The following is a 25117-nucleotide window of genomic DNA, read 5'->3' as shown; positions in this document are numbered from 1 at the left end:
TTACAGTATACTATGACTGTACAGCAGCTGCCACCATCACTGCCCTCTAGTGGTCACATCCTCCATAGTTACAGTATACTATGACTGTACAGCAGCCGTCACCATCACTGCCCTCTAGTGGTCACAGCCTCCATAGTTACAGTATACTATGACTGTACAGCAGCTCTCACCATCACTGCCCTCTAGTGGTCACATCCTCCATAGTTACAGTATACTATGACTGTACAGCAGCTGTCACTATCACTGCCCTCTAGTGGTCACATCCTCCATAGTTACAGTATACTGTGACTGTACAGCAGCTCTCACCATCACTGCCCTCTAGTGGTCACATCCTCCATAGTTACAGTATACTATGACTGTACAGCAGCTGTCACTATCACTGCCCTCTAGTGGTCACATCCTCCATAGTTACAGTATACTATGACTGTACAGCAGCTCTCACCATCACTGCCCTCTAGTGGTCACATCCTCCATAGTTACAGTATACTATGACTGTACAGCAGCTGTCACCATCACTGCCCTCTAGTGGTCACATCCTCCATAGTTACAGTATACTGTGACTGTACAGCAGCCGTCACCATCACTGCCCTCTAGTGGTCACATCCTCCATAGTTACAGTGTACTATGACTGTACAGCAGCTCTCACCATCACTGCCCTCTAGTGGTCACATCCTCCATAGTTACAGTATACTATGACTGTACAGCAGCTGTCACCATCACTGCCCTCTAGTGATCACATCCTCCATAGTTACAGTATACTATGGCTGTACAGCAGCAATCACCATCACTGCCCTCTAGTGGTCACATCCTCCATAGTTACAGTATACTGTGACTGTACAGCAGCTCTCACCATCACTGCCCTCTAGTGGTCACATCCTCCATAGTTACAGTATACTATGACTGTACAGCAGCTGTCACCATCACTGCCCTCTAGTGATCACATCCTCCATAGTTACAGTATACTATGGCTGTACAGCAGCAATCACCATCACTGCCCTCTAGTGGTCACATCCTCCATAGTTACAGTATACTGTGACTGTACAGCAGCTCTCACCATCACTGCCCTCTAGTGGTCACATCCTCCATAGTTACAGTATACTATGACTGTACAGCAGCTCTCACCATCACTGCCCTCTAGTGGTCACATCCTCCATAGTTACAGTTATACTATGGCTGTACAGCAGCTCTCACCATCACTGCCTCTCTAGTGGTCACATCCTCCATAGTTACAGTATACTATGACTGTACAGCAGCTCTCACCATCACTGCCCTCTAGTGGTCACATCCTCCATAGTTACAGTATACTATGGCTGTACAGCAGCTCTCACCATCACTGCCCTCTAGTGGTCACATCCTCCATAGTTACAGTATACTATGGCTGTACAGCAGCTGTCACCATCACTGCCCTCTAGTGGTCACATCCTCCATAGTTACAGTATACTGTGACTGTACACAGCAGCTCTCACCATCACTGCCCTCTAGTGATCACATCCTCCATAGTTACAGTATACTGTGACTGTACAGCAGCTCCTCACCATCACTGCCCTCTAGTGGTCACATCCTCCATAGTTACAGTATACTGTGACTGTACAGCAGCTCTCACCATCACTGCCCTCTAGTTGGTCACATCCTCCATAGTTACAGTATACTGTGACTGTACAGTTGTCACTATCACTGCCCTCTAGTGGTCACATCCTCCATAGTTTCCATAGTTACAGTGTGTGTTGTACTCCAGGCGTCTCCTGCACCTTTCCCCTTTCTGTACACATTATAACCCCCTACACACTATTTCATCTTATGGGTGGAGCAATATGGCGGACTTGCGGGAGAACGTGCGAGGTGAAGCAAAATGGCTTTAAGGGCGCGCGTTCCTGGGCGGAGCAAAGGTGGAATGACGCCACTCGTGAAGCTCAAAAAGCTTGAACGAGCTCCCGATTGTTACCATGGCAACACGTGCGTGCGCGTCGTTACGCTCTATTGGTTACGTCACACGTCTGACGCCTGCCGATTATCTGCTGAGAGGACGAGAGAAGAGGAGAAATGCCGTACACAAGCGAAGAAAGAGAAGGTGAGAGGCACGGGAGAAACGGAGAGGGGGCGAGACGGAGGAGGGGGAGAAACGGAGAGGGGAAGACGGAGGAGGGGGAGAAACGGAGGAGGGGGCGAGACGGAGGAGGTGGGAGAAACGGAGAGGGGGAAGACGGAGTGAGGGGGAGAAAGGAGAGGGGGCGAGACGGAGGAGGGGGAGAAACGGGAGAGGGGGAGAAACGGAGGGAGGGGGAGAAACGGAGAGGGGGCGAGACGGAGGAGGGGGGAGAAACGGAGAGGGGGAAGACGGAGGAGGGGGGAGAAGAGGAGAGGGGGCGAGACGGAGGAGGGGGAGAAACGGAGAGGGGGAGAAACGGAGGAGGGGGGAGAAACGGCAGAGGGGGCGAGACGGAGGAGGGGGAGAAACGGAGAGGGGGAAGACGGAGGTTAGGGGGGGAGAAAGGAGAGAGGGGCGAGACGGAGGAGGGGGAGAAACGGAGAGGGGGGAAGACGGAGGAGGGGGGAAAGGAGAGGGGGCGAGACGGAGGAGGGGGAGAAACGGAGAGGGGGCGAGACGGAGGAGGGGGAGAAACGGAGGAGGGGGGCGAGACAGAGGAGGGGGAGAAAGGAGAGGGGGTCGAGGACGGAGGAGGGGGAGAAACGGAGAGGGGAAGACGGAGGAGGGGGAGAAACGGAGAGGGGGCGAAACGGAGAGGGGGCGAGACGGAGGAGGGGGAGAGACGGAGGAGGGGGAGAGACGGAGGAGGGGGAGAGACGGAGCAGGGGGAGAAACGGAGAGGGGGCGAGACGGAGAGGGGGCGAAACGGAGAGGGGCGAGACGGAGGAGGGGAGGAAACGGAGGGGGCGAGACGGAGGAGGGGGAGAAACGGAGGAGGGGGCGAGACGGAGGAGGGGGAGAAACGGGGAGGGGGAGAAACGGAGAGGGGGCGAGACGGAGGAGGGGGAGAGACGGAGCAGGGGGAGAAACGGAGAGGGGGCGAGACGGAGGAGGGGGCGAGACGGAGGAGGGGGCGAGACGGAGGAGGGGGAGAGACGGAGCAGGGGGAGAAACGGAGAGGGGGGCGAGACGGAGGAGGGGGAGAAACGGAGAGGGGGCGAGACGGAGGAGGGGGAGAGACGGAGGAGGGGAGAAACGGAGAGGGGGCGAGACGGAGGAGGGGGAAAAACGGAGAGGGGGCGAGACGGAGTGAGTGACGAAGAAGGGGCAGAAACTGAGAGGGGGCGAGACGGAGGAGGGGGAGAAACTGAGAGGGGGCGAGACGGAGGAGGGGGAGAAACTGAGAGGGGGCGAGACGGAGGAGGGGGTGAAACGGAGAGGGGAGCGAGACGGAGTGAGTGACGAAGAAGGGGCAGAAACGGAGAGGGGGCGTGCGGAGGAGGGGGAGAAACGGAGAGGGTGTGCGGAGGAGGGGTGAAACGGAGAGGGAGTGGCGGAGGATGGGGAGAGACGGAGGGCAGAGACGGAGAAGGGGCGTGCGGAGGAGGGGGAAGAAGGGGCGTGCGGAGGAGGGGGAGAAGGGGCGTGCGGGAGGAGGGGGAGAAGGGGCGTGCGGAGGAGGGGGAGAAGGGGGCGGGGGAGGGCGGGAGGAGGGGGAGAAGGGGCGTTGCGGAGGAGGGGGAGAAGGGGCGTGTGCGGAGGAGGGGTAGAAGGGGCGTGTGCGGAGGAGGGGGAGAAGGGGCGTGTGCGGAGGAGGGGGAGAAGGGGCGTGTGCGGAGGAGGGGGAGAAGGGGCGTGTGCGGAGGAGGGGGAGAAGGGGCGTGTGCGGAGGAGGGGGAGAAGGGGCTGTGTGCGGAGGAGGAGGGGAGAAGGGGCGTGTGCGGGAGGAGGGGGAGAAGGGGCGTGTGCGGAGGAGGGGGAGAAGGGGCGTGTGCGGAGGAGGGGAGAGACATGGGGGGGGGGGGAGGAGGGAGAGACATGGGGGGTGGGGGGGAGGAGGGAGAGACATGGGGGGGGGGGGAGGAGGGAGAGACAATGGGGGGGGGGGGGAGACATGGGGGGGGGGGAGACATGGGGGGGGGGGGGGGAGGGGGGGGAAGGAGGGGGGAGACATGGGGGGGGAGACATGGGGGGGGGGAGGAGGGGGAGACATGGGGGGGGGGGGGAAGGAGGGGGGAGACATGGGGGGGGGAGACATGGGGGAGACATGGGGAGAAACGGAGAGGGGAAGATACGGAGGAGGGAAAGGCACAGACACGGAGGAGAGGGGGAGACACTGATGGATGAGGGGGACAGGGGGGAGTCATGGAGCAGAGAAATGAAGAGGGGTAAACTGAGGGGGAGACGGGGAGGGTTAGATGGAGGAAGAGGAGAGAGAGAAAGGGGGGAAACAGAGGGGAGACACAGCGCAGAGAAATGAGGAGGTGGGGAGACCTTGAAGGGGGAAACCTGGGGGGGAGGGGGAGAGACGAAGAGGGAGGGGCCAAGGGGTGCGGGGAGTAGAGACTGAGGAGGAAGGGACCGAGGGGGGGGGGTGAAGGAGGGACCTGAGGGGGGGGGGAGAGGCTGGGGTAGGGAGAGAGGGGATAAGAGTAAAGGAGCAGAGTGGGCAGACGGGACAGCGATAGTTTGATGCACAAGGGGTGGAGTGTCACTGCTGTGTGATGTCTCTCATTCTGACTAGGAGCCAGTGAAGGTGCCTGCTGGTCGAGGTGCGGTGAAGAACGGTAAAGATGGTGGAAGTCCTGCTGAGGAGGTGAGTGCTGAGCAGCTTCATCAGGTGTTAGGAGACAGGTGCTTTTACCTGTGTTTTGTGTCTGAGGGAATTCTCAAGGAGTGAGCGCTCTTTCTGGAGTGTGGGCCGGAGCTCTTGATGGAGGGGGAGGGCATGTGTGGTGGCTGTACAGGATGAGAACGGCTGTGTGTGCGACTGTACAGGATGACGGCTGTGTGCGCGCGGGCGGTACAGGATGACGGCTGTGTGCGCGCGGCGGTACAGGATGACGGCTGTGTGCGCGCGCGGCGGTACAGGATGACGGCTGTGTGCGCGCGGCGTACAGGATGACGGCTGTGTGCGCGCGGCGGTACAGGATGACGGCTGTGTGCGCGCGGCGGGTACAGGATGACGGCTGTGTGCGCGCGGCGGTACAGGATTGACGGCTGTGTGCGCGCGGCGGTACAGGATGACGGCTGTGTGCGCGCGGCGGTACAGGATGACGGCTTGTGTGCGCGCGGCGGTACAGGATGACGGCTGTGTGCGCGCGAGCGGTACAGGATGACGGCTGTGTGCGCGCGGCGGTACAGGATGACGGCTGTGTGCGCGCGGCGGTACAGGATGACGGCTGTGTGCGCGCGGCGGTACAGGATGACGGCTGTGTGCGCGCGGCTGTACAGGATGACGGCTGTGTGCGCGCGGCTGTACAGGATGACGGCTGTGTGGGAGCGGCTGTACAGGATGACGGCTGTGTGGGAGCGGCTGTACAGGATGACGGCTGTGTGTGTGCGCGGCTGTACCGGATGACGGCTGTGTGTGCATGCGGCTGTACAGGATGATGGCGGTTGCCTCCTTACTGGTGTTATGTAGTTGGTATTGTGGAGACACGGGGCTCAGTGGGTGCTCTCGTCCACTAAAACCCGCCGCCTTTAGAAAGACAGCGTGGCTCAGGGCTCATCCCAACTGAACGCCGGCCTCCTTAACCGTGGGCGTAACACTACTCAGACAACACAGGATGAGGGAACCACAATAATTAGACTTTATTGGATCCCCAAACAATTAACGGCACATAACACATAACCAGCAAAACACAAATGTAACAGGCAACAGAGTCTCACCCTTCCGCTGGCTCACCAGGGATTAGAATGTCCGGGCCTCCCAGCTTCCAGGGCCGCTTACTCCAATCCAGCAGCACCCCGCTTTCGGCGGGCACCCACCGAGAAAAGAATAGCGCCAGATTTAGGAAGCTGTGTGAGGTCTGTAAAGTCTGTAGCCAGGTGACCGGATTGTCCCAACCTGAGTGTCCTCCTTAGGTAGTCCTGATATGATGTTACAATCCTGGCAGCTGGAGTCGAAATCCCTAGACTGTGGATATGGTCTCCAACCGGAACCGGAGTCCCTAGATTGAAGCCATAAGATGTCCTGATCCTCTAGTCAGCTCCAAAGAGCTTAGACTGGATCCATCAGCATCCATCAACCTTCATCCACCCTGGTGGCTTAAAGAAGTCCCTTTTTTATAGCCATAACCTTCCCTTAGGATACACTGCGTCCTCATCGATTGGTTGGACAAGATTGCTTCTCCCATTGGATGAATTTCAAGCTGCATGGATAATGTTCATTTAAATGATGTGCATAGAAAGACTCAGTATATCTACATGGAGTCGGCAAGTCACCGACTAGACAATGGCTACTAAGGTAATTACATTATCAATTCACAACTACAATACAATGAATGCTCCAAAGGGTCTGGTCCCAAACAATAGTTAAGCAAACATGAGTTACCACACAGTAGAACAATACGTCTGGCTGAATTTTAAGAAACTTTAACCCATGAGAGTCCATGTCGTCACACGTATGTTAGTGGCTGGATAGACTGTGATGGTTCCTGGTGTGTTTATCTTTCAGGCTCAGCCGGGGGTGAACAAGCGCCCCAGCCCCAGCGCTCCACCTCCAACTCAGCTGAATAAGATCCAGTATAGTGGTGGAGGGCAAGTGGTGAAGAGGGAGCGAAGGCAAAGTTCATCCAGATTCAGTCTGAGCAAGAACAGAGAACTCCACAAACTGCCGCCGCTGAAAGGTGAGACGGCGGACATGACCGCTACAAGATGACAGGTGGGTGGGCTAGCTACACCGCTGTCAGGAAGCCATTCAGGCCCCCCCCCTCTGCAAAAACAAGCTCAGTCCCTGAAATCTCATAAGGACACTACTCAGTCGTAAGCTCTTCTTATGAGAGGCCACCTTCCCCTATTGTTTATCAGTGCGTGGTCTCATTCATTTATACAACCCCTGGCACATATTATGGCCTCCCCGGGCTCTGAGGATGTTCATTCAGTTGTTTACTTTTGTTTAAAAAAAGCAGATCACAGACGGCACAAAACTAAAGTAATTTCAAATGTCAACTTTTTGGCTTTAAGAAACATTAAAAAAATCTTAAACATAATGTGCAGCCAGTAACCGTTACTTTTCAAGACCAAACGGGAAAAAATTATGGAATTACTCAATTCTAAAGGGTACCTTTACACACTGCGACATCGCTAGCGATCTCATTAGCGATGTGAAATTCTAGATAGCAAGTGCGATCTTTCGAGATTGCACATAGGTCATTTTACGCATGTGCGATCTCGAAAGACCGCACTTGCGATCTAGAATTTCACATCGCTAATGAGATCGCTAGCGATGTCGCAGCGTGTAAAGTACCCTTAAGGTAAAAATAATGGAATCACCCTGTAAATTTTCATTCCCAAAACTAACACCTGCATCAAATAAGATCTGCTCGTTAGTCTACATCTAAAAAGGAGTGATCACACCGTGGAGAGCTGTTCCACCGAGCGGACTGACATGAATCATGACTCTAACACGAGATGTCAATTGAAACAAAGGAGAGGATTATCAAACTCTTAAAGGGTAAATCATCACGCAATGTTGCAAAAGATGTTGGTTAAGTCAGCTGTGTAAAATCTGTACCAAATACAAACATGGTAAGGTTGTTAAAGGCAAACATACTGGTAAACCAAGGAAGACAAAGCGTCAAGACAGGAAACTTAAAGCAATATGTCTCCAAAACAGGAAATGCACAACAAAACAAATGAGGAACGAATGGGAGGAAACTGGAGTCAATGACTGTGACCGAATTGTAAGAAACCGCCTAAGGCCTGCGCCACACATCCGTGCCTCCGGCACGTGTTTGTCATTTTTTACACGTACCGGCGGCACGGAGACACTTTAACCAATGCTACCCTATTGTAGCAGGCACACACACGTAAAACCACACGGAACGTGTGTCCGTGTGCGTTTGTACGTGTGTGCGATTTTCAAAGCGCTGACATGTCCGTTTTTTCACCGGCAGCACGGGTGTCACACGGCCCGCACCCGTACCACACGGGTGTAGTGTGGATGCGGTCCCGTGTGACACGCGCCGGAGAAAACACACATGTCAGTGAAAAAAAACCAAAACATTTACTCACCTTCTCCAGCCCTCCTGTCTCTGCCGCTGCTGCCTCTTGCTGCCGACCGCCGCTCATTATTCTCATTGAATATTCACTTCACTGCCTGGCAGCAGCAGCAGCGGGGAGACGGGAGGGCTGGAGACCGAGGATCAGCACCACGGACAGCAGCGCGGACAGCAGGAAGGACCAGGTGAGTATAATAATTACTGATTCTACGTGTGCTATCGCGGATAGCACACGTAGAACACACGTGTCACGCACGTACCAGAGACACGTACTTACCTGCATGCAACACGCAGGGAAAATACGTGTCTCTCGGCACGTGCGTGAATTTCACGTGAGTGTGGCAGAGGCCTAAAGGAAATGGGATTTACAAACAGAAAAGCTAAACAATAAAAAGATGACTGCCTGAAGAGAACATGTAAATTTCCACAGTCATTGATGATATGGGGCTGCATGTCAGGTAAAGGCACTGCAGAGATGGCTGTCATTACATTCTCAATAAATGCCCAAGTTTACATTGAAATTTAGGACACTTTTCTTATCCCATCAATTCAAAGAATGTTTGGGGATGATGAAATCATTTATCAAGATGATAATGCATCCGGCCATAGAAAAGACTTTGCTGATGATACCAAACTATGTAGGGTATTAAAAACTGACCTTGATAGTACAATATTACAAAAAGATCTGGATAAGATGTCAGAATGGGCAGATACTTGGCAAATGAGATTTAATGTTGATAAATGTAAAGTAATGCACCTAGGACGGAGTAATCCTATAACTGCATATACATTAAATGGAAGTAACCTCGGGACTACAGAACAGGAGAAGGACTTGGGTATTCTCATTACAAATAGGTTGAGCAGCAGCACTCAATGTCAAGCAGCAGCTGCAAAAGCAAACAAGATTTTAGGGTGTATAAAAAGAGAGATTAGATCCCGTGATCCCAACGTATTGTTGCCCCTTTATAAATCACTTGTAAGGCCACATCTGGAATATGGGATCCAGTTTTGGGCTCCACATTTTAAAAAGGACATTCAGAAGTTAGTCTTTTCAAAGACAGACAACTAGTCTACTACAAGGAATGGAGGCCGCCCGTATGAGGAGGAATGGAGGCCGCCCGTATGAGGAGGAATGGAGGCCGCCCGTATGAGGAGGAATGGAGGCCGCCCGTATGAGGAGGAATGGAGGCCGCCCGTATGAGGAGGAATGGAGGCCGCCCGTATGAGGAGGAATGGAGGCCGCCCGTATGAGGAGGAATGGAGGCCGCCCGTATGAGGAGGAATGGAGGCCGCCCGTATGAGGAGGAATGGAGGCCGCCCGTATGAGGAGGAATGGAGGCCGCCCGTATGATGACAGGTTGAAAAAGTTAGATATGTTTAGCTTAGAAAAAAGACCTCTCAGAGGAGATCTCATTTATATGTATAAATATATGTGGTACTAAGGACCAGGGGGCATACACTACGAGTGGAAGAAAAGCTATTCCGACAGCTAAATAGGAAAGGGTTCTTTACAGTTAGAGCGGTCAGACTGTGGAATACCCTACCACAAGAGGTAGTAATGGCAGACACTATAACAGCTTTTAAAAAAGGGCTGGATGATTTCCTCAGTACCCAAAACATTGTTGGTTATAAATGACTTAGTGACCAAATGTAGAACTGGTGGAGGAAGGGAACTAGATGGACCGAGGTCTTTTTTTCAACCTAAGTAACTATGTAGCAAAAACTGTGAAAACATTACTTGAAAGAAGACACATAAGGTCAATGACATGGCCTGCAAATTGTCCGGATCTCAATCCAATTGAAAATCTTTGGTGGAAGTTGAAGAAAATTGTCCATGACAAGGCTCCAACCTGCAAAGCTGATCTGCAACAGCAATCAGAGAAGTTGGAGCCAGATTGATGAAGAGACTGTTTGTCACTCATTAAGTCCATGCCTCAGAGACTGCAAGCTGTTATAAAAGCCAGAGGTGGTGCCACAACATACTAGTGATGTATTGGAGGGGTCTTTTTTGTTTTTTAATGATTCCATAAATTTTTTTTCCCCGTTTGGTCTTAAAAAGTAACCGTTACTGGCTGCACATTGTTTTCATTTATTTTTTTTTTTTTTTTTGTTTCTTAACCCCTTCACGACCGCGGGCAGTAAAATTTACGTCCTATTTTAACGTGACTTAACGACCAGGGACGTAATTTTACTGCCTAAACTTCATTTGATTGCCGTGGCCATAGCATCGCCACCCCCCATCGACGATCGTAGTGATTGGCTGTTCAAATCTGAACCGCCAACCACAACATTCGCACTGATTTCGGCAAAAATAATGCCCGAATTAGTGCGATACTATGAGATCCTGCTATGATCTATTGTAGCAGCTACAGCAGATCATAGGTGGATCTCAAACATGCCGCCCCCAGCCCCTGCAGCACTGATTGGAGCGATCGTGCTATGAAGCGCAATCGCTCCAATCAGTGTGCAGTGGGGCGGTCTGATCTGCAGGTGGCCGCCCTCCCCAGGCCTGTGCTGGTCTGGGGAGCCTCCCCCAGCATGTCTGCAGCGTGGAGTGGCTGGTACTTGTGGTACCACGCCACCGCTGCCGCCGCTAATGTCACCGTCTTCTTGCCTGCTCCACATGAGTATTGCACTCTTCTTCCAGCTCCTGCGCGCTCCCGTTATGGCCCCTGCGCGCTCCCGTTATGGCCCGTGCCCCCCCCCCCCCGATCTGCCCCTCCACGCCCCGATCTGTCCCCCGACATCCCGATCTGCTCCCCCTGCGATCTGCCAGCCTCCTCTGTCATCTCTATTCTCCTTCCTTCCTTCCTTCCTTCCTTCCTTCCTTCCTTCCTTCCTTCCTTCTCCGGTATCCCCCTCTGCTCTCCCTCTCCCCTTGACGTCCTCTTACCTGCCTTCACCGGGTCGTCCGATTTCTTCACTGGCCCGATCACATCTGCCTCCATCTCTGGGTCCTTCTTCCTGGGTCTTCTGCTAATCTGTCCAACGTCCTGCCTGTGGCTCGCTTGCCTTCTGTACCTCCTGCTACTCCTCTGGGTACTGTGAGTATAACTTTTTTTTTTTTTTCCCCTGTATCCTGTCTATTTTTAAACCTTATCTGTCCGTGCGTCCCGCCGAGCACTGATCACTGATGCAGATAACGGATCTGCATCCGTGGTCAATTTTTGGCGTGACTTTTTTCCGTATTTGCGATGCTTTTTGTATCGCATCCGTCCGTGCGTCCCGCTGTGCGCTGATTAGGGATGTACATAACGGATCGGCATCCCTGCTCAATTTTTGGCGTAACCTTCTTTTTTTTTTTTTTTCCCGTATCTCCAACGCTTTTTGTATCTCATCCGACCGTGCGTCCTGCAGCGGCCGATCAGTGCACTGCGTCTGTGCGTTTGAAAAGTCAAATGGCGTTCCTTCTCTTCTGAGCCCCACCATGCGCCCAAACAATTACTTTCCACCACATATGAGGTATCTGCGTACTCAGGAAAAATTGCACAATACGTTTTATGGTGCATTTTTTCCTGATACCGTTGTAAAAAAAAAAAAGCTACCTGGTTGATACAAAAATTTCTTCATCGTTCCTTATGGGAGACCCAGACCATGGGTGTATAGCTTCTGCCTCCGGAGGGCACACAAAGTACTACACTAAAAGTGTAGCTCCTCCCTCCGAGCATATACACCCCCTGGATGACAAATCTAACCAGTTCAATGCTTTGTGTTCAGGAGGTCACACACACACATGCATTCTCTGATTTTTGATTTTTAAGATTTTTGATTTCAAAGATTTGGAAGAAAAGCGGGTCCAGTCTGGACTCCCGGCATGTCCCTTCTCACCCCACTGTGTCGGCGGTGCTGTTAAGGTTGACTTTACAAGGCTGGAGCCTTCACATGCCGCGCTCCTTCACCATCCCCTGAGGCTCTGGCTTGAAGTGGGAGCCATCACGGTTCTCTCTGCTTTGCAGGAGACCGGTCTCCATCCGCAGCCCTGTCAGGATCCTGCCGGACGGAGCGTTTACCCCTCCCCCCCCCCCCCCCCCCCCCCCCAGGGACCTGGCCCTGCATCTCATAAGCTAAGTATTGAGACGTTATTCAGGGGTCCCGGGTATATTTATTGTGGGGAGAGTGTGTTTTGTCACTTTGCTGTGATTTCCGGCCGGTTCTCTGTTTTTTTTTTTTTTTTCCTGAGAACCGCGCCGAGGGTGCCTGCTCGTCGGCCGCATGGAAAAATCTAGGCCCCGGCTTCAGATGCGGCCTAGTTTCGTTTTCAGTGCCCCTGCATGTCAGTCATGCAGGGGAACAGTGCGGCGCCGCCCACCGGCCGTTCAGCAGAGGGGAGGACACTCCTCTCTGAGGAGATGTTTCCCTCCCCTGTATCTCTCCTTGGCCCTCCGGTTCCCGCTCTTGGGCTAAACCCCGCCCCCCCCTCATCACTCCGGCGCCATTTTATCAGCGTTCACTCACTGATCGGCGCTGGCTGCTGCAACTTCTGCATCCACTGGGGGTCCGAGCTGTGGAATCCGGAGGGCACACAAAAACCGGTCTGGTAAGCCACAACCTCTGGTTGTGGGCTTTATTATACACTCTCAGGGGGTCATTCTAAAGGAGTGTATTCTTTACTGCAGAGCCTCCACCTCAGCAGCATGTCTCTCACTAGGAGCAAGGCTGCAAGGCTTTACTCTATATGCACTGCATGTCAGCTCATACTGCCCGAACCGAGCACATATCCACATTGTGATGCCTGCTCGAACATGGTGGTGCCTCAGCCTGGAGCCTCCTCAGGGGTCCCTCCGGCTGCTCCGGCCCCGGTGGCTGAACCCCCGGCTTGGGTAGCATCGTTTTCTAGAGCTATCTCCCAGTCTTTTGCCGACTCCATGGGACAGCTGTCCCGGACTCTGCTTACCATGCATCAGCCCCCTTCTCAGGGCGCCTCTGCTGCTCCGACTCGCTCTGCAGAGCTAACAGAGCATGTTTTAGGACCCCGTCCTCCTAAACGGAGACGCAGGAACTCTTCTCCTTCCTCGTCCCACGGCTCTGATTCACGAGCTGAATTGCAGGGCGAGGAGGATACTTTTACTGTGGGCTCAGACGCTACCTCTATGTACCCCATTGATTTATCTGAGGGTGATGCGGATGTTAGTGACTTGATTGCATCCATTAACTCCGTACTGAACCTCAATCCACCAGTGTCAGAGGAACAAGCCTCTCTGGTAGAAAAACACCAGTTTACCTCACCTAAGAGAGCAAGGAGTGTTTTTTTTAACCACTCCAGTTTTCAGGCCACTGTTACCAAGCCCAGGGCCTGTCCTGACAAACGCTTCCCAAAGCGTAGTTCTGATGACCGTTTTCCCTTTCCACCAGAAGTGGTCAAGGAGTGGGCTCACTCACCAAAGGTAGATCCTCCGGTGTCTAGAATCTCAGCCCGGACAGTCGTATCTGTGGCCGATGGCACCTCTCTTAAGGATCCCACTGACCGCCAGGTTGACCTTCTGGCCAAATCTGTATATGAGGCGGCAGGAGCCTCGTTCTCCCCGTCCTTTGCAGCAGTGTGGGCTCTTAAGGCAGTCTCTGCTTCTCTGGCGGAGATACATTCCCTCGCCAGGGACTCTATACCCGAGATGGTTGCCTTAACTTCCCAGGCTTCGGCTTTTTCATCCTATGCCATGTCTGCCATTCGGGAGGCTTCTCACCGCACGGCGGTGGCTTCCGCTAATTCCCTCGCGATCCGCAGGATCTTGTGGCTTCGAGAGTGGAAAGCAGACGCTTCTTCCAAGAAGTATCTTGCTGGGCTCCCCTTTGCTGGGTCCCGGCTGTTCGGTGAACAACTGGATTAAATTAGTAAGGAAGCTACTGGCGGGAAGAGTACTTCCTTGCCACAAACTAAAACCAGGAAACCTGTCCAGGGCAGGAACCAGTCGAGGTTTCGTTCCTTTCGTTCCTCTAACTGGTCATCCTCTAAGCCCTCAGCTTCGTCCACTAACTCAGCCAAGGATCGAAAACCCAGCTGGCGCGCGAAGCCGCGTCCTCAGAAGAACGGAGGAGCCGCTGCCACTAAGGCAGCCTCCTCTTGACTATCTGGCTGCGCCAGCAACGTCCTTGGTCGGTGGCAGGCTCTCCCACTTTGGCAACGTGTGGTTTCAACACGTCTCCGATCAGTGGGTGCGGGATATCATCTCCCACGGCTACAGGATAGAATTTTCTTTCAGCCCGCCAAACAGATTTTTTATGTCCACTCCCCCCTGCTCCAAAGCCGCCGCCTTCTCACAGGCCGTGGCATCCTTGCAAGCCAACGGAGTAATTGTTCCGGTTCCCGCCCGGGAACGGTTCAGAGGTTTCTACTCAAACCTCTTCCTAGTCCCCAAGAAGGACGGTTCCTTCCGGCCCATCCTGGATCTCAAGCTTCTCAACAAGCATGTTCAGGTGCGGCACTTTCGCATGGAATCTCTGCGATCGGTCATTGCCTCAATGACCCAAGGAGATTTTCTAGCATCCATCGACATCAGAGATGCCTATCTGCATGTGCCAATTGCAGTTTCACACCAGCGTTGTCTACGTTTTGCAATCGGAGAGGAACATTTCCAATTCGTGGCTCTCCCCTTAGGGTTAGCCACGGCCCCTCGTGTTTTCACCAAGGTCATGGCAGCAGTGGTTGCGGTTCTGCACCTCCAGGAGTTGGCAGTGATTCCTTACCTGGACGACCTTCTGGTCAAGGCTTCATCCAGTGCAGACTGTCAGCGGAGTGTCTCGCTCACTCTCGCCACTCTAGTCCAGTTCGGGTGGCTTGTCAATCTACCCAAGTCCACTCGGACTCCGACCCAGAGGCTCACGTACCTAGGGATGCAGTTCGAGACTTTGCCGGCACTTGTAAAGCTGCCCTTAGTCAAACAGCAGTCCCTCCATCTGGCGGTGCGTTCTCTGTTGAAGCCCCGCCGTCATTCCATCAGGCACCTCATGCAGGTGCTGGGTCAGATGGTGGCGTCAATGGAAGCGGTTCCCTTTGCCCAGTTCCATCTGCGTCCTCTGCAGCTGGACATTCTCCGCTTTTGGGACAAGCGGACCTCTTCCTTGCACAGGCTAGTGGCTCTGTCGCCACAGACCAGGAGCTCTCTTCAGTGGTGGCTTCGGCCCCTCTCTCTGTCTCAGGGACGCTCCTTCCTGACTCCGTCCTGGGTGATCCTCACCACGGACGCCAGTCTCTCCGGCTGAGGAGCAGTATTTCTCCACCACCGAGCACAGGGCACTTGGACTCCGTCCGAATCAGCCCTCTCGATCAATGTGCTGGAAATCAGGGCTGTACTTCTAGCTCTCGTAGCCTTTCACCACCTGTTGGTGGGCAAGCACATTCGAGTCCAGTCGGACAACGCGACAGCAGTTGCCTACATCAATCACCAGGGCGGGACTCGCAGCCGCCTGGCGATGTTGGAGGTTCAACGCATCCTTCAGTGGACGGAGGACTCCAAGTCCACCATATCCGCAGTCCACATCCCAGGCGTAGAAAACTGGGAGGCAGATTATCTCAGCCGTCAAACCGTGGACAGCGGCGAGTGGGCTCTGCATCCGGCAGTGTTCCGGTCAATCTGCCGCAAGTGGGGCACTCCGGAAGTGGATCTAATGGCATTCCGGCACAACCACAAGGTCCCGGTTTACGTGGCTCGCTCCCACGATCCTCAGGCCTTGGCAGCGGACGCGCTGGTTCAAGATTGGTCCCAGTTCCGTCTGGCCTACGTGTTTCCCCCTCTAGCTCTCTTGCCCAGAGTCCTGCGCAAGATCAGAATGGAGGGCCGTCGGGTTATAATCATTGCTCCAAACTGGCCCAGGCGAGCTTGGTACCCAGACCTGCTCCGTCTGTCCGTAGAAATGCCGTGGCATCTCCCGGACCGCCCAGACCTTCACTCTCAAGGTCCGTTTTTCCGCCAGAATTCTGCGGCTCTCAGATTGACGGCGTGGCTCTTGAGTCCTGGATCCTGACGGCTTCAGGCATTCCTTCCGAGGTCATCTCCACTATGACTCAGGCTCGGAAGTCTTCCTCGGCCAGGATTTACCACAGGACTTGGAGGATTTTCCTGTCCTGGTGTCGCTCTTCCGGCCATGCTCCTTGGCCGTTTTCTTTGCCGACCATCCTGTCCTTTCTACAGTCCGGTCTGCAGCTAGGACTATCCCTCAATTCCCTCAAGGGACAGGTCTCGGCTCTGTCAGTGTTGTTCCAGCGGCGCATCGCCCGACTGGCCCAGGTGCGCACCTTCATACAGGGCGCATCTCACATCATTCCTCCTTACCGGCGGCCTTTGGATCCCTGGGACCTTAATCTGGTCCTCACGGCCTTACAGAAACCCCCCTTTGAGCCTCTTAGGGAGGTTCCTTTGTTTCGACTTTCACAGAAAGTGGTCTTTCTGGTGGCCATAACTTCTCTCAGGAGAGTCTCTGATTTGGCTGCGCTCTCTTCGGAGTCACCCTTTTTGGTTTTTCACCAAGACAAGGTGGTTCTCCGTCCGACTCCGGACTTTCTCCCTAAGGTGGTGTCTCCTTTCCACCTTAACCAGGACATTTCATTGCCTTCCCTTTGTCCGGCCCCTGTGCATCGCTTTGAGAAAGCGTTGCATACTTTGGATTTGGTGCGGGCGCTCCGGATCTATGTGTCACGCACCGCCGCTCTTAGGCGGTGCACCTCTCTTTTTGTGCTAACCACAGGTCAGCGCAAGGGTCTCTCGGCTTCTAAACCGACCCTAGCTCGTTGGATTAGGTCGGCCATATCCGATGCCTACCAATGTTCTCAGGTGCCCCCACCGCCAGGGATTAAGGCGCACTCGACCAGAGCTGTCTGTGCCTCCTGCGCTTTCAGGCACCAGGCTACGGCTCAGCAGGTTTGTCAGGCTGCCACTTGGTCTAGTCTGCACACCTTTTCGAAGCACTACCAAGTGCATGCTCATGCTTCGGCAGATGCGAGCTTGGGCAGACGCATCCTTCAGGCGGCTGTCGCCCATTTGTGAAGTTAGGTTTTGCCTACTTCTCAGTTCTGTTTATTTCCCACCCATGGACTGCTTTGAGACGTCCCATGGTCTGGGTCTCCCATAAGGAACGATGAAGAAAAAGAGAATTTTGTTTACTTACCGTAAATTCTTTTTCTTATAGTTCCGACATGGGAGACCCAGCACCCTCCCTGTTGCCTGTTGGCAGTTCTTGTTCCGTGTGTTGTCACCGGCTGTTGTTGTAGACAGAGGTTCCGGTTATTCCGGGTTTTACTCTATCTCTACTTATGGGTGGATGTCCTCCTTCAGCTTTTGCACTAAACTGGTTAGATTTGTCATCCAGGGGGTGTATATGCTTGGAGGGAGGAGCTACACTTTTAGTGTAGTACTTTGTGTGTCCTCCGGAGGCAGAAGCTATACACCCATGGTCTGGGTCTCCCATGTCGGAACTATAAGAAAAAGAATTTACGGTAAGTAAACAAAATTCTCTTTTTCTTCGGCGCTCCATTGGGAGACCCAGACGATTGGGTGTATAGCTACTGCCTCCGGAGGCCACACAAAGCATTACACTAAAAAGTGTAAGGCCCCTCCCCTTCTGGCTATACACCCCCCGTGGGATCACGGGCTGCTCAGTTTTCAAGCTTTGTGCGAAGGAGGTCAGACATCCACGCATAGCTCCACTGTTTAGTCAGCAGTAGCTGCTGACTATGTCGGATGGAAGAAAAGAGGGCCCATACTAGGGCCCCCAGCATGCTCCCTTCTCACCCCACTTTTGTCGGCGGTGTTTGTTAAGGTTGAGGTACCCATTGCGGGTACGGAGGCTGGAGCCCACATGCTGTTTTCCTTCCCCATCCCCCTGAAGGGCTCTGGTGAAGTGGGATCTTACCGGCCTCCAGGCTCTGAGGCCGGGCTCCATCCACAGACCCGGAGAACCTGCTGGATACGGAGCTGGGTACCGTCAGGGACAAGGCCCTGCAACATTCAGGTACTCTGTGTCCCCGTGCAGACAGGCACAGACACACTCCAGCGTTGCTGGGTGTGCTAGTGCGCCGGGGACAGTAGCGCTGCGCGCTTGGGCTATACTCACTGCAGCTTAGCTGCAGTGAGTTTATTTGTGGGGAACTACTGCGCCGGCCGCCCCTAGAGGCTGCGGCGCGGCTGTGACTTGTGGTGCGCCGGGGACTTCGCGCTGACCGTGCTTTTACGACGGCAGCGCTTATAAATCTAGTCCCCGGCTTTTGCGGCCTAGTTCCGTTTCGTTCCCGCCCCCAACCCTGTCAGTCAGGGAAGGGGCGAGACGCTGTATAATGATCAGCGCCGAAGGGCTGGAGTCGTATTTACATACTCCAGCCCTCTCACTGAGCACAGTGGGACGCCAGTTTCCCGCTCTTTGTCTGCAGCACGCCCACGGCCCGCCCCTCTTCACAGGACGCCGGCAGCCATTCCTGCATGCAGTCTGAGCTGGAGAACGGACATAGCCCTGGGAGACCCAGACAGGGGATTCTGGCGACCACACACCCGCTTTTAAGCGGGCGGTAAGCAGCACCTAGGTGCTGACCCCACTAGTGCCACAGTGTTGTTTAGTGTACTTTTGTCTGTACCTATATATATTGCACTGTACGGTCGCTTCTTGGCTTTATACCCTATATTGCTCTGAGGAGACGACAGCATGTCATCCGCAAAAAGCAAGGGTGCCAAGGCACAGGCTTTATATGCTGCTTGTACCGCATGTGGGGCTGATCTACCGGCAGGTTCCTCTGACCCCCATTGTGTGCAATGTTCGGTCCCTGTGCCACTTCGTCAGCCGGAGTCTATGCTAGTAGTGGCCCAGGCAGAGATGCCTGCGAATCCTGCCCCGGTGACGGGGACAGAGTTTGCAGTTTTTGCAGATAAAATGTCTGTGACTATGACAAAAATTCTAGAATCTTTGCAGTCCAGGCCGGTCGCTCAGACCATGGGCACTGTTGATTCACTGTTCCCCGGTCCCCCTCAGTTGGAACTAATCCGTGCTCCAAGGGGGTCCCACGCATCACAGGCTGAAGGCTCGGACTCGGACGACAGTCCCAGGCAGCCTAAGTGAGCTCGCTGGGAGAGACCCTCGGCGTCATCACGCTGGTCAGGGTCTCAGCGAGAGGATTCTCTGTATGATGAGACAGAGGTAGATGATCAGGAGTCTAATCCTGAGACCGCTCTCAATCTGGATACTCCTGATGGTGACGCCATGGTGAATGACCTTATAGCGGCCATCAATAGACTGTTGGATATTTCTCCCCCAGCCCCTCCAGCGGAGGAGGCAGCTGCACAGCAAGAGAAATTCCATTTCAGATATCCCAAGCGTAAATTGAGTACTTTTCTAGACCACTCTGACTTCAGAGAAGCAGTCCAGAAACATCATGCTTATCCAGATAAGCGTTTTTCCAAGCGTCTTAAGGATACACGTTATCCTTTTCCCCCTGACGTGGTCAAACGCTGGACCCAGTGTCCAAAGGTGGACCCCCCAATCTCCAGGCTTGCGGCTAGATCCATAGTTGCAGTGGAAGATGGGGCTTCACTTACAGATGCCACTGACAGGCAGATGGACCTTTGGTTGAAATCTGTCTATGAAGCTATTGGCGCGTCGTTTGCTCCAGCATTCGCAGCCGTGTGGGCACTCCAAGCTATTTCAGCTGGTCTGGCGCAGGTGGACTCTGTCATACGTCCATCAGTGCCGCAGGTGGCGTCCTTAACCTCGCAAATGTCTGCGTTTGCGACTTACGCTATCAGTGCTGTCCTGGACTCTACGAGCCGTACATCTATGGCGTCTGCCAACTCTGTCGTTTTACGCAGAGCCTTGTGGTTGACAGAATGGAAAGCAGATTCTGCGTCCAAAAAATGCTTAACCAGTTTGCCATTATCTGGAGACAGACTGTTTGGTGAGCAATTGGCTGAAATCATTAAACAGTCCAAGGGTAAGGACTCTTCCTTACCCCAGCCCAGATCAAGCAAACCCCAACAGAGGAGGGGACAGTCGAGGTTTCGGTCCTTTCGAGGCTCGGGCAGGGCCCAATTCTCCTCGTCCAAAAGGACTCAAAGAGCAGAGGAGTTCAGATTCCTGGCGGGCTCACTCACGCCCAAAGAAAGCAGCCGGAGGAACCGCTTCCAAGGCGGCTGCCTCATGACTTTCAGCCTCCTCTCTCCGCATCCTCGGTCGGTGGCAGGCTCTCCCGCTTTGGCGACATTTGGCTGTCACAGGTCAAGGACCGGTGGGTGAGAGACGTTTTGTCTCACGGGTACAGGATAGAGTTCAGTTCTCGTCCTCCGCCTCGATTCTTCAGAACTTCCCCACCTCCCGACCGAGCCGATGCTCTTCTGCAGGCGGTGTGCTCCCTAAGGGCAGAAGGAGTGGTGATCCCTGTTCCTCCTCAGGAACAAGGTCAAGGTTTTTACTCCAATCTGTTTGTGGTACCAAAAAAGGACGGCTCTTTCCGTCCTGTTCTGGACCTAAAACTGCTCAACAAGCACGTGAAAATCAGGCGGTTCCGGATGGAATCCCTCCGCTCCGTCATTTCCTCGATGTCTCAAGGAGATTTTCTAGCATCAATAGACATCAAAGATGCTTATCTCCACGTGCCGATTGCTCCAGAGCACCAGCGTTTTCTACGCTTCGTGATAGGGGACGACCATCTTCAGTTCGTAGCCCTGCCATTTGGTCTGGCGACAGCCCCACGGGTTTTCACCAAGGTCATGGCAGCAGTGGTAGCAGTCTTGCACGCTCAGGGACACTCGGTGATCCCTTACTTGGACGATCTACTTGTCAAGGCACCCTCTCAAGGAGCATGCCAACACAGCCTGAACGTTGCGCTGGAGACTCTCCAGACCTTCGGGTGGATCATCAACTTTTCAAAGTCAAACCTGTCACCGACCCAATCACTAACATATCTTGGCATGGAGTTTCATACTCTCTCAGCGGTAGTGAAGCTTCCGCTGGACAAGCAGCGGTCACTACAGACAGGGGTGCAGTCTCTCCTTCAAGGCCAGTCGCACCCCTTAAGACGCCTCATGCACTTCCTAGGGAAGATGGTGGCAGCAATGGAGGCAGTTCCGTTTGCGCAGTTTCATCTGCGCCCACTTCAATGGGACATTCTCCGCCAATGGGACAGGAAGTCGACGTCCTTGGACAGGAAAGTCTCCCTTTCCCAGACGGCCAAGGACTCCCTTCAGTGGTGGCTTCTTCCCACCTCATTATCACAAGGAAGGTCCTTCCTACCCCCATCCTGGGCGGTGGTCACGACAGACGCGAGCCTGTCAGGGTGGGGAGCAGTTTTTCTCCACCACAGGGCTCAAGGTACGTGGACTCAGCAGGAGTCCACCCTTCAGATCAATGTTCTGGAAATCAGGGCAGTGTATCTTGCCCTACAAGCCTTCCAGCACTGGCTGGAAGGGAAGCAGATCCGAATTCAGTCGGACAACTCCACAGCGGTGGCATACATCAACCACCAAGGTGGGACACGCAGTCGGCAAGCCTTCCAGGAAGTCCGGCGGATTCTGATGTGGGTGGAAGCCACGGCCTCCACCATATCCGCAGTTCACATCCCCGGCGTAGAAAACTGGGAAGCAGACTTCCTCAGTCGCCAGGGCATGGACGCAGGGGAATGGTCCCTTCACCCGGACGTGTTTCAGGAAATCTGCCGCCGCTGGGGAGTGCCGGACGTCGACCTAATGGCGTCTCGGCACAACAACAAGGTCCCGACCTTCATGGCGAGGTCTCGCGATCAAAGAGCTCTGGCGGCAGACGCCTTGGTGCAAGATTGGTCGCAGTTCCAGCTTCCCTATGTGTTTCCCCCTCTGGCACTCTTGCCCAGAGTGCTACGCAAGATCAGGTCCGATTGCCGCCGCGTCTTACTCGTCGCCCCAGACTGGCCGAGGAGATCGTGGTACCCGGATCTGTGGCATCTCACGGTCGGCCAACCGTGGGCGCTACCAGACCGGCCAGACTTACTGTCACAAGGGCCGTTTTTCCATCTGAATTCTGCGGCCCTGAACCTGACTGTGTGGCCATTGAGTCCTGGATCCTAGCGTCTTCAGGATTATCTCAAGGTGTCGTGGCCACCATGAGACAGGCTAGGAAGCCCACGTCTGCTAAGATCTATCACAGAACGTGGAAGATTTTCTTATCCTGGTGCTCTGCACAGGGAGTGTCCCCCTGGCCATTTGCATTGCCTACTTTTCTGCAGGGAGTTTGTCACATCGTCCCTCCGTACAAACGGCCGTTAGATCCATGGGATCTGAACAGGGTACTGGTTGCTCTCCAGAAGCCGCCCTTCGAGCCTCTGAAGGAGGTGTCACTTTCTCGACTCTCACAGAAAGTGGCCTTTCTGGTAGCGGTCACGTCTCTTCGGAGAGTGTCTGAGCTAGCAGCGCTGTCATCCAAAGCTCCCTTCCTGGTGTTTCACCAGGACAAGATAGTGCTGCGCCCGATTCAGGAATTTCTCCCTAAGATGGTATCCTCTTTTCATCTCAATCAGGATATCTCCTTACCTTCCTTTTGTCCTCATCCAGTTCATCGGTATGAGAAGGATTTGCATTTGTTAGATCTGGTGAGAGCACTCAGAATCTACATCTCCCGCACTGCGCCCCTGCGCCGCTCGGATGCACTCTTTGTCCTTGTCGCTGGTAAGCGCAAAGGGTCGCAGGCTTCCAAATCCACCCTGGCTCGATGGATCAAGGAACCAATTCTTGAAGCCTACCGTTCTGCTGGGCTTCCGGTTCCATCAGGGCTGAAGGCCCATTCTACCAGAGCCGTGGGTGCGTCCTGGGCATTACGACACCAGGCTACGGCGCAACAGGTGTGCCAGGCGGCTACCTGGTCGAGCCTGCACACTTTCACCAAACATTATCAGGTGCATACCTACGCTTCGGCGGACGCCAGCCTAGGTAGAAGAGTCCTGCAGGCGGCAGTTGCCTCCTCGTAGGGGAGGGCTGTGTTGCAGCTCTAACTTGAGGTATTATTTTACCCACCCAGGGACTGCTTTTGGACGTCCCAATCGTCTGGGTCTCCCAATGGAGCGCCGAAGAAGAAGGGAATTTTGTTACTTACCGTAAATTCCTTTTCTTCTAGCTCCAATTGGGAGACCCAGCACCCGCCCTGTTTCCTTCGGGATTTTTGTTTTTTTCGGGTACACATGTTGTTCATGTTGAACGGTTTCAGTTCTCCGATGTTACTTCGGATTGAATTTGTTTAAACCAGTTATTGGCTTTCCTCCTTCTTGCTTTAGCACTAAAACTGAGCAGCCCGTGATCCCACGGGGGGTGTATAGCCAGAAGGGGAGGGGCCTTACACTTTTTAGTGTAATGCTTTGTGTGGCCTCCGGAGGCAGTAGCTATACACCCAATCGTCTGGGTCTCCCAATTGGAGCTAGAAGAAAAGGAATTTACGGTAAGTAACAAAATTCCCTTCTTTGTGGTTAAAAAAAAAAAAAAAATAATTTTCACGGTTCAACGTTATCAACTTCTGTGGAGCCCCTGGGGGTACAAGGGGCTCACCAAACATCTAGATAAATTCCTTGAGGGGTCTAGTTCCGAAATGGGGTCACTTGTGGGGGAGTTCCACTGTTTAGGCACCATAGGGGGTCTCCAAAACGTGACATGGCGTCCGCTAATGATTCCAACCAATTTTGCTGTCAAATGGCGCTCCTTCTCTTCTGAGCCCCGCCATGCGCCCAAACAATTACTTTCCACCACATATGAGGTATCTGCGTACTCAGGGAAAAAATGCACTATAAATTTTATGGTGAATTTTTTGCTGATACCCTTGTGAAAAAAAAGCTACCTAGTTGAAGCAATAGTTTTGTGGTAAAAAAAAATGTTTATTTTCTTTTCATAGCTCAACGTTATAAACTTCTGTGAAGCCCCCAGGTGTTCAAAGTGCTCACCAAACATGTAGAAAAAATATTTGAGGGCTCTAGTTTCCAAAATGGGGTCACTTGTGGGGGAGCTCCATTGTTTAGGCACCTCAGGGGGTCTTCAAACCCGACATGGCGTCCGCTAATGAGTGCAGCTAATTTTGCGTTCAAAAATTCAAATGGCGCTCCTTCCCTTCCGAGCTCCGCTGTGCGCCCAAACAATTGATTTTTACCACATATGAGGTATCAGCGTACTCAGGAGAAAATGCATAATAAATTGTAGGGTGCACTTTCTCTTTTCTCCCTTGTGAAAATGAAAATTTTATGGCTAAAGTAATAATTTGTTGTAATGAGTGATTCACTACTAACATTTAAGCAGAGCCTGGATGCCTTTCTTGAAAAATGTAATATTACCAGTTATGTATATTAGATTTTATGACAGGGTATTGATCCAGGGAACTAGTCTGATTGCCGGATGTGGAGTCAGGAAGGAAATTTTTTCCCCATTGGAACTTGTTTGCCACATTGGGGGGTTTTTTTTGCCTTCCTCTGGATCAACATGTTAGGCTACGGGGTGAACTAGATGGACTTAGAGTCTCCCTTCAACCTTAAAAACTATGATACTATGATAAGTAACATTTTTGTGTTAAAAAGTAAAATTTTCATTTTTTCCTTCCACATTGCTTTGGTTCCTGTGAAGCACCTAAAGGGTTAATAAACTTCTTGGATGTGGTTTTGAGCAGTGTGAGGGGTGTAGTTTTTAGAATGGGATCACTTTTGGCTATTTTCTGTCACCTCGGCCTCTCAAAGTCACCTCAAATGTGATGTGGTCCCTAAAAAAAAAATTTATTTTCTAAATTTTGTTGGAAAAATGAGAAATCGCTGATTAACTTTGACCCCTTCTAACTTCCTAACGAAAAAAAATTTTGTTTCGAAAATTGTGCTGATGTAAAGTAGACATGTGGGAAATGTTATTTCGTAACTATTTTGTGACATTTCTCAGATTTATGGGCATAAATTTTCAAAGTTTGAACATTGCGAAATTTTCAAAATTTTTGCAAAATTTCCTAAATTTTCACAAATAATTTTTGCGTTTATCGGTTTAAATTTACCACTGACATGAAGTAC

The 25117-nt window shown here is 53.0% G+C and overlaps 1 protein-coding gene across 1 annotated transcript in view; it reads left to right on the top strand.

Annotated features, from left to right (window-relative positions):
* Positions 1 to 1891: 1891 nt before the first annotated feature.
* PPP2R5D (protein phosphatase 2 regulatory subunit B'delta) overlaps positions 1892 to 25117 on the top strand; it is a 114932-nt gene continuing 91706 nt past the window's right edge. Inside the window, 3 exon segments of the mRNA XM_075338915.1 lie at positions 1892 to 2068; positions 4671 to 4742; positions 6606 to 6777. Of these exon segments, the coding sequence (XP_075195030.1) occupies positions 1892 to 2068; positions 4671 to 4742; positions 6606 to 6777 (421 nt within the window).

This window comes from Anomaloglossus baeobatrachus, chromosome 3 (genome assembly GCF_048569485.1).
Source record: "Anomaloglossus baeobatrachus isolate aAnoBae1 chromosome 3, aAnoBae1.hap1, whole genome shotgun sequence".
Classification (NCBI taxonomy): Eukaryota; Metazoa; Chordata; class Amphibia; order Anura; family Aromobatidae; genus Anomaloglossus; species Anomaloglossus baeobatrachus.
Note: the sequence above shows the minus strand (reverse complement) of the source record. Positions and strands in the feature narration are given on the sequence as shown.